General features: G+C 42.6%; 1 protein-coding gene across 1 annotated transcript in view; it reads right to left on the bottom strand.

The window, feature by feature from the left end:
• Positions 1-79: 79 nt before the first annotated feature.
• Positions 80-10,114, bottom strand: part of Pyroxd1 (pyridine nucleotide-disulphide oxidoreductase domain 1) — an 18,018-nt gene continuing 7,983 nt past the window's right edge. The window contains exons 5-12 of the mRNA XM_021189556.1: positions 8,757-8,830; positions 7,564-7,724; positions 5,823-5,923; positions 4,901-5,033; positions 3,567-3,679; positions 2,913-3,035; positions 1,113-1,250; positions 80-357 (exon numbers count right to left, since the gene is read on the bottom strand). Of these exons, the coding sequence (XP_021045215.1) occupies positions 109-357; positions 1,113-1,250; positions 2,913-3,035; positions 3,567-3,679; positions 4,901-5,033; positions 5,823-5,923; positions 7,564-7,724; positions 8,757-8,830 (1,092 nt within the window). The 3' untranslated portion in view covers positions 80-108. The remainder of the gene's footprint in view (positions 358-1,112; positions 1,251-2,912; positions 3,036-3,566; positions 3,680-4,900; positions 5,034-5,822; positions 5,924-7,563; positions 7,725-8,756; positions 8,831-10,114) is intronic.

Here is a 10,114-nt window from a genome sequence, read left to right as displayed (position 1 = left end):
TCTGGCGTCTGCATTCTCTACTTGAGTGCCCATGCACTCTGTGGTTAAGTTTTCCCATGTACTTTCTTTTCTCATTTTTTATTTTGTATTCTTGAAGAGATTTTAATTTCAGTCAAAATAATCCTCTATGTCAATATTTGGATCTAGGAGATCCTCCCCGTATGATGAAAGGTCCATTTGGTTTAAGATTAAATTTTCAAATGTTTCCTCTAAGTCAGTTTCACCAATTAAGACAGCTCCCATCATGCGTCCATTCTGCATGACGACTTTGACATACTCTTGTCCTCTGGTGCACCTCAGCATTAACTCATGGTCTGAGCCCAGGCCTTGTGCGTTGTATTTTCCCAGCAATACAACCTGCAGCACAATGAAAAGTCATTTTTCTGAGCAGCTCCCTCCATCTACCCCAAATAACACAATGTCCAAATTATCTAGGTCATGCTAATTTAGACAGAAAAAAACTATTCCTTACAGTTATAGTGGGAGGGGTCCAATGAAAACATTTAAATGGCATGAATATACTCTGTAGGTAATACTGCCACATAGCCTACAGTCATATTAAATGTCAGTGACTATATTCATTATAAATATTTTAACATTAAAAGTATAAAATGTATGTGGATGAAGTCTTTATGAATGATAGAGCTGTATCATGGACGAGCACACACAAAATGAACCCTCATTTTCCTGGAATCATGGCTTAAAGATTTAATAAAGAATTGAGACTTGTTGGCACGTCTGGAAAGAGGAGACCTATCTCAGAATGAAGAGAACTGGAAAAGGTAAATATCTGTCAGAGCTCTTGGCTCCTTAATGATGTGTGTGTGTGTGTGTGTATGTACATGTGTGCTTGTGCCATGGGTGTGTAGGTGCCCAGCCAGGGAGGTTAGAAGAGGGTGTTAGATCCTCTGGAGTTAGGTGACTGTGCGCTCTTTAAAGTGGGAACAGGGATCTGAACTCAGGTTCTCTCAAGGTTAGCAATAATCACTGAGCCATCTTTCCAGTTCCTGAAATGTCATTTTTGACATCACAAAAACTATAATTATTTGAAAAAAGAGCCATAGTTGCCATACTTCAAGCCAAAAGGATGCCCATTCCCTTGACCATCTTACCTTATAGTTAAAAAACTTTGTGACATGAGCAAACAGTTCAAAGCTGAAATCCATGTCAATATGATGTCCCATACTCGCTGCGGCCATGCACTTGGCTGCATAGCACCCCATCTGCCGGGCCTGTGTCCACAGTCTCATCTGAAATAGCAGGAAATGGCATCTGAAAAATGTGTGTGTGGCGCGTGCATATTCGTGAGCAGGAATATGGGCACATGTATGCCCTGGTGCACGAATGAATGTCAGTAGATGCCTTGAGTCCTTGACTTCCACTCAGTTTGAGGTGGGGTCTATTTTGTTGTTTTTCCATTGAGTACTCTGGCTTAGCTGGCCTCCTGGCTCACTAGGGACTCCCACCTCACAGTCTCAGTACTGGTTATAGTAGCTTGTGCTGAGTCCAACTTTTATATGTGTTCAGGGAACTCAAATCTCTGGTCTTCATAATTCTGTGGCAAGAGCTTTTATATCCTCTTTAACTACTTCCTCTGCATGAAGTTTCAATCTTGTAAATTCCCTTAAGTGTACTTCCACAGCTCCAGCTAGTGTTATCTTTAGTGGTCACAAGTGAACACCAGTCAAGATGGTATTTGCTAATTCTAAGTTAGTGCGTCAAACATGAAAGGATACTACCCAGATGTATACTTGAATATAATTTCCACTAATATGGTGAAGCATTTTAGGTGTTATGAGGTGGGACAAAATGTCCACAGTCCCTGCTCCCAAGTCTATCCTGTCCCCAGGCCTTTGCTTCTTAAGTAACAGTGACAGCCTCTGAGCTGGCTCTGGTCAGACAGACACAGGCGGACTTGTCCCTCCTTTATCTTGTTTTCATTACATTTCACAGAAGTTGTTTTTGATTCTCCTGATATAAGACGGAAAAAGGAATGGGAGTGACAGGAGAGTAAACTACTAATAAAGCGTTTACATATTTCACTTTTCTCAGCTTCAGGTTCTTCACCTGAGATAAACACTACCTCTGCCCTGTGGCGACTGGGAGGACAGGCTGGCTTTAAGCCATGAGTTCCCTCTGTCTGTCTACCCTCTGGGTGGAGGGTGTACCTAGTGCTGACTTCCTGAACACATCCTAGCAGAGGCATGCACTCTGGGTGTGTCCAGAAGAGTGCTCACTTTTACTGAGGCTCTGCTGTAGAGTAGACAGAGCATAGCATAGCCGGACGGGCCTCAGAAGAGCCCTGCAAAGCCACAGCACTGGAACTACCTAGTGGGCCTGTGTGACCTCTGACACTGCGACCAGATACTGTCTCCAGAGTTCATACTGGAGAGCTGAGGGACCAACTTTTGTAAGGATTACAAACACTTCATAATATTTAACTAAGTTCAAAACTTTATGCCAGGCTACATTCATAGCTATCCTGGATACAAGCCTATTGACCTGGATACAACCTATTGGACACATCTGACAGAGTTCATTAAGCCTGCAACTCCTTTAGTCTGCATTGTGCGTGATGTAAAACAAATTGGGATGTGAAACCAGGAGATTCAGAATAAGGGGTATCTTTATTTTGAGCTGTTTTCCCCTGTATCAAATTATAAAGATATAATTGCTCTTGAGGGGTTAAACAAAAGAGAAAGGTTAACGCCCATAACTTTATAAATTAAAAACATTTCAGTCAACTGTAACACTGAGTGACTTTAACGTGGGATTCTAGCTAATCATCAGAAATCAGCTCCAGTGGCTTCCAATTTAAAGTAGAAAAGCTAGAACAGACAACTGGACTCACTAGTAGCTAGTGCTTTATTTCACATGGACTAACAGACACACGGTTATACGTGCAGGCTCACCTGCTGCCAGACTGGACTTGGCTGCCAGCATGCAGTGCAGATGTCTCCAGCAGCATAAATATCAGGAAGTGATGTGCGCATCTGATCATCCACTCTCAGGCCGCCATCTTCTCCTAGATCAAACTGAACAATTTTTCATTAGCATAAGGATGACAAAATCATAACATGACTTTTCACTCTAATGAGCAAGTCAGGCCTGTACATGCTAACAAATGTCAAGCTCTGGTCAGAAAGGTAAAGGAGCTTCAGAGTGCACATCCCTGGCCAGACTGTCCAGGGATTCAGTTCCTACTGAACAGATCCAAATGTCCCAGAATTTCAACCTCAGAAATACCCAGTAGTCAATGTTTACCCAGCCCTATTCAGAAGAACATTCTTTAAGACTTGGAAAGCTAAAATGCTAATATAACAGTCTGTACGCTTTACTCTTGAGAACTCTTACAGGTTAGTCTGTCAGCAACCTTTAGATAAACAAACTGGGCGCTATGGCTCCAGATGATCTTAAGCTGGATGCTAAGTAGAAGAGAATACTGTAAGTCACGTGTTGCTGCCATCTTAGGTTACAGTTAATACTAAAGTAATGGCTGTTTGAAAGCTAGACACGATAAAGATCAGGACTATAAGAAATAGGTAAGTGGAAAGAATTCACCTTACACTGTTTGTATGAAGAAAAGGGTGTACGTTTGGGGTGACTCCTGTAGCGCTGACAAGGAAATCACAGCCGTATATTTTCCCATTGGTCAGTTCCACATACACAGGCCACATTTCTTTAAGGAAAAGAAAAAGATTGTCAAGTGTCATCTCTAGCAGTTACCCACAGTGTCATGTGAACACACAGGAAAGGCGAGAAGGCAGGCAGCTTCAGAAGGAAGGCCACTGTATTTTCTGAAGGTCCTTTGGCCGAGACACTGAGCACAATGACAGTCTTGTACTTGGTAGCTTCAAGAGCATAGTACTCTAAAGGAGACTGAGCACTGTCCTGTGGACACGGGCATAGACACGATCACTTTCTAAACTACTTGTGAAACAGTGTGATTGACACTTCATGTCACTCAGTGCTTAATCCTCTTTTTTTTTCTTTTTCTTCCTTTCTTTTATCAATGATTTATTTTATGATGTGAGTACACAGTCACTTTCTTCAGACACACCAGATGATAGCATCAGATCCCATTACAGATGGTTGTGAGCCACCATGTGGTTCCTGGAAGTTGAACTTACAACCTCTGGAAGAGCAGTCTCTTAACTGATGAACCACCTCTCCTGCCCCCCCCTCCACTTTTTCTTGTTGATGTTTTCCACACTGTTCAGTCTCTGTGAACTCTACCATACCCTTTTCTACAAAAATCTGGAAGATGACAGAATGTCAGTTGCCTGATGGCAGTGTTGATTATTCATAGGACTCTGTGTGGAGGATCCCACATCTCACAAGTGGTGTAGAGTAAGTCGGGGGATCTGCACTTAGTCCCGAACACACAGACTTTTAAATTTAATGAAGAAGGCATGATACTTATGAAAGCTATTTTGTTTTGATCTGTGAAATACTAACTTACTGGGTTGGGTTATGATGGTCCAAATCCCGTCAAGGATTTGACAAGTGAAACAGAAAGTTGCATAACATGGAATTTACTAGAAAACTTATCCAGTAGTGAAATGAGGGCCTGTAGTTACTGACTTTCTTTTTAGGCCAAATTTTATATGAAAATGTGCAGTTTAAAACATAGCAAGATGGGCTGATGAGATGGCTCAGCGGGTAAGAGTACCCGACTGCTCTTCCGAAGGTCCTGAGTTCAAATCCCAGCAACCACATGGTGGCTCACAACTATCTGTAACGAGATCTGACTCCCTCTTCAAGACAGCTACAGTGTACAACCATCTGTAACGAGATCTGACTCCCTCTTCTGGAGTGTCTGAAGACAGCTACAGTGTACTTACATATAATAATAATAATAAAAAAGCAAGATTAACTTAAGTAATAATTTTCCTTTTACCTTTATCAGCTGTAACTGACTTATGGTGATCCTTTGGAAAAGCCAAGGACTTTTTCTTCATAACCTTAAATTCCTCTTCAAGGTAGATTTTCTTTACCTCACATCTGGTTTCAATGTGAATACTGTGAGAAAACTGGAAGCAAGATAACTAGTGGTCAGCAGGCTTCAGACAGTGCCTGTGTAGACAGTGACAAGCAGAACTTCCCAGGAAGCCTCTCAGGCTGAGGGGAGAGAGGCGAGAATGAGCCACCCACCCAGCACTGGAAAGGCCAAGCATGAACGGCGAGTTAAGGGGGCCTAGAGATGACATCTGCAGAGTTTCAGTGCGGTCCCCCTGGCCGTGCACTCTATCAGAAGGGAGCGATGTGGAGACAGCAGGCAGCAGTGTTTGCTGAAGGACTCTTAAAACCTTCAGTAGATGTTAAAGTGCAATCTTAGGAGACCCAAGAATCCAGGAGCAGCGATTTCATGTCATTCCTATCCCCAATTAGATATCATTTGGCCCACCCACTTAAACCTGAAAGTTTCAAAAAAAATAGACATATTTATATTCCTGCAATATCTGAATGATGGCTTTTTTTGTTACCTAAAACATTAAAGTGTATGTCAAGACAAGTGATAGCAAGTCATCTGCTTATGCAGTTAAAAATATGAAGTACTTTTTTTTATATGCTTGCCTCCACCTGACCACCTTTGTAAGAGCAGTGTGAGCATCTAGTGACCAGCCGAAGACAGAGAGCTGCGGTTATCCCTGTATATGTAGGTGTCTCCAGATGAATTGTCTTAGACAATTTTCATATTTGCTGTTTTGGGTGGCCAACTGGGACAGTGGCTTTGATGACATTTCCCGCATGGTCTACTTAAGTCAAGTGACCCAGAAATTTGGCATTTGGACAGGTTTCACTCGTTTATGGAAACCTACCTCTTCTGTCCCTTTCAAAGCCAAGCCTCCGTGCCAGTCTGGTCCAAGGGCACTGCCCACATAATCAGCTTTAGATTTGGTTCTGGTTTCCTTCTTTGTGTCTAAGAAATGAATACAGATGATTTGAAAACTGTTGGGCAAAGAATCTCTGAAGCCTTTGTGCAGTGTCTTGATCCTCACATGCAGGCATGCAGCATGGTGGCACTGTCACTCTATTAGCAGCTTTCTTCATTGAGTGCTCTGGGACACAGCCAGAGTCGGTAACCTTGCACCTACACATGGTCTGTAAGCACCCAGTGTGTCTTCTCAGTCTACTTGCTAATTTAACGAGTACACAAATTAGCTATTAGATTTTGAATTCTGTCAATTTGTATTGTCTCAAATTTAGAAAATTCACTTTGAATTTTATAAGCCAAAACCTTTTTGGAAGATTATTAAAGTTAGACTACTGAGTATTGCTCTCAGTGGATTTTGTAGAAAACAGTCATAGACACTGCTCAATTGTAGCAACTGTTTTGCAAATGGGCCGGGCAATTATTTAAAATTCCCGTTTATATTAAGTGTATATTTTCTATTTTTTAATTAACTTAAAAGAAAGTTGTTCAAATTTTGTTTTGTTTTGCTTTTGAGATTGGGTCTTAGTCTGTATCCCTGGCTAGCTTAGAACTAGAGAGCCCGCCGCTTGTGTTCTGTGATTAAAGGTGCATGCCACCATACCCTTTTATACTTAAAAAAAAATGTGTGCGGGTGTTTTGTCTGCATGTATATCTGTCCAGCACTCGTGTTCCTGGTTCCCTCGAAGGCCAGGAGAGGGTACTGTGTCCCTTGGAACTAGAGCTGCAGATGTGGTGGGCTTGTATGTGAGTACTGGGAATCAGTTTTGGGTCTTCTGAAAGGTCAGTAGTTACACTCACCCATCTCTCAGTCCCTATGTATTTTCTTTCTTTTCTTTTAATTAATTAGTTTATTTTTTTTTTTTTACACTCCATATTTTATTCCCACCCCCCTCCACCCTCCAACTGTTCCATATCCCATACCTCCTCCCCACCCAGTCTCCACATGGATGACCCCACCTCCTACCCCATCTGACCTCTAAACTCCCTGGGGCCTCCAGTCTCTTGAGGGTTAGGTGCATCATCTCTGAATGAACATAGACCCAGAAGTTCTCTGCTGTATATGTGTGTTGGGGGCCCATATCAGCTGGTGTGTGCTGCCTGTTTGGTGGTCCAGTGTTTGAGAGACCTCAGGGGTCCAGATTAATTGAGATGGCTGGTCCTCCTTCAGGATCTCCCTTCTCCTCAGCTTCTTTCAGTCTTCCCTCATTCAACAACAGGGGTCAGCTGCTTCTGTCCATTGGTTGGGTGCAAATATCTGCATCTGACTCTTTCAGCTGCTTGTTGGATCTTCCAGAGTATGCCCTATGTATTTACTAATATGAACATTTCATATAAAGATGAAGAAATGAATACCCACATTCCTGCCTCCTGAATACTTTTTGCTGAATTTTCTGTTTTTTTTTTTTTTTTGGTTTTTTCAAGACAGGGTTTCTCTGTATAGCTCTGGCTGTCCTGGAACTCACTTTGTAGACCAGGCTGTCCTCGAACTCAGAAATCCGCCTGCCTCTGCCTCCCGAGTGCTGGGATTAAAGGCGTGCGCCACCACGCCCGGCTTACTGTATTTTCTTATAGTTAAAAAAAATTCAGTTTTTCATCTGTGAATGAAAGCCAGATACTGTACTTACCTTCAACTGTATATATAGTTCTTTTATGTGCAATTTTAGCCTCTGATTTTTCAGACATGAGCTTGGAAGTCAGAAACTCTGCTGCACCTGCGTCAAAGAATGTATTCCCAATGGCTTTATCCTTTATGGCCCAAATTACTTCACAGCCTTCAATTTCATACCTAGGAGGAATGGTACAGTTTCCTGTAGGAAAGCCAAGGAGAAACCCTGAACACCTGTTCTGTGCAGCGGAGGTAAGGGACACGGACTGCACAGAGGAGTGGAGTTCACTTGAGGGGCAGTAAGAGTTAAACTAGAAGGAATACTAAAGCAGGCGTATCCACTTTACTGAATACACCCAGTGATGGCATGGGCTGTGTATCACAACGACTGTCATTTTGGTGTTCAGTGAACACCAACACCACATCATTGCGCTTTAGGGGTTCGAGGGGTACGCAACACTTTATCCAGCTGCAAAGGAAGCAGTAACAATAGTTGGATGGGTACGAACTAATCGAACTGAAAACACTGCTTCATCCTGTGGCTCTTCTAGATGCTCATGTAAGAAAGCTGGAAGTAGATTTGCAGGCTAACATCTTCATGCAGTTGTAATGAGCTATCTCCTGCTTTAAATTCTCAGTATTTACTAAACTTGAAATTTCTTTCTTTCTTTTTTCTTTTTTTTTTTTTTTTGAAACAGGGTTTCTCTGTGTAGCCCTGGCTGTTCTGGAACTCACTCTGTAGACCAGGCTGGCCGCAAATTCAGAAATCTGCCTGCCTCTGCCTCCCGAGTGCTGGAATTAAAGGTGTGCGCTGCTACACCCGGCTTTGAAGTTTCTTAAGATGAAAATATTTTGTATTAATGTGTTCTCATTTCTTCAAACCACAAATTAAGACATAAGAATAATACACATCCTAACGTTTCAAACTGGGTTTTGCCATCTAGACAGGTGATATAGAAGTAGTGACTAGAAATTGCTAAAGGTACACACATGCAAATCATTGAACCATGGTCACTTGTAGAACACATCATGAGACCTGCCCAGGTCAAATACATTCTGGACCTGCCATGTTTAGGGAAATAGTTCTGCAAATTGGGCTTTCCCTTTGAAAATATGGGTGAAGCATGTATATTTCTCTCTTAAAATGTGCTTTTTCATCCTCCAATAATCATACAATCTAAGAGGACCCTTCAGTGGTGGCGACATACTTACACTAGCTCCAGAGCAATGCCACCATTCCCAACAATCATTATCCTCCTGGCTTTTGTAAGCTCTTTCTGAAATTCCTGTGTGAGGAAGAAATAATGAGATAGCATTTTGACAGTGTACAGGCATCATTGATAATATTTGAATCATGGGTATTTTACAGGGTTTACAGGGGGACAACAAAATAAAACTTATTCCCTATGTGCCAGGGCACCCATTCTCAATTAGCATTATGGCCTCTACTTGCACCTGGGATGTCACTTGTGGTCGTGACAACAGCAGTTCTCTAGAGTTCCCTTGTCTTTCTGTCACATTTTAAGGCCCAGAGAGCCTCAGCAAGAGACACCCAGTTACGACTGAATCCGTTCCTTTTGGCAGGCAGGCCCTGGGTACAGAGTCCCTCGCCTCCTGCAGTTGTAGGGACTGAGAAGCAGGGCACATGCATTAGGAGTTGTTGGCTTTAGTGGCTGCTGACAACATGACTGGGGAACTTCTTAGCCTCCAAAGTCCTGTGGTGCACACTAAAAGGAAGAAAGGCACCACGTCTTCCAGTGTCTGTGGGAATGAGGACACCATGTACACGAAGCATAAAGAGTAGCAGGCACAGGGACGGTCTAACATTCACTGGAGAAATGTTACCATTTTAGGACAATTTGTGCCTCTTGCACCACCTTTCCTCATACCACACTCATTATCCCTAGGCAACCCCCCCACCCTGCGCAAAAAAAATCAAGATGAGCTCCGAGTAGCCTGTGGCCCTCTTTCTGGTGCTTTTACCAGTACAGGTGTTCCTTGCTATAGAATGACATCAGAACAAAGATTTCATTGCTCCCCTCTAAGCACTGCCATAAGTTCATATAAAAACTTACATCATCAACTAAAACTGACTCACAGTTCCCAGGTCATCAGGAAGGCCGACAACAAATGGGCACAGGGATGAAAGGCACACAGGATGCACTCAGTGTATATTTACCTTTCAACTGTGGCTCTCAACCTGTGAGTCAAATGACCTTTCACAGGAATCACATATCAGATATCCTGCATATCAGATATTTACATTATGATTCATAACTAACAAAATTCCAATTCTGCGGTGGCAGTGAAATAATGCTATTGTTAGGACTTCCCACAGCACGAGGCACTAAAGAGTCACAGCATTAGGAAGGCCAAGAAGCACTGCCTTGCCGTAACTACACACAAGGAGCACTCAGTAGTTACCCTAGGGTGAGGAAATCATCCCTTTCTCATCCTCCTCCCAACTTGTACCATGGATACTGATCCATACATAGTCTCTGCAATGTTTCACGGATACTGATCCATACATAGTCTCTGCAATGTTTCACGGATACTGATCCATACATAGT

The sequence above is a fragment of the Mus pahari genome, chromosome 2, assembly GCF_900095145.1.
Source record: "Mus pahari chromosome 2, PAHARI_EIJ_v1.1, whole genome shotgun sequence".
NCBI lineage: Eukaryota > Metazoa > Chordata > Mammalia > Rodentia > Muridae > Mus > Mus pahari.
This window is presented reverse-complemented; position numbering and strand designations above follow the sequence as displayed.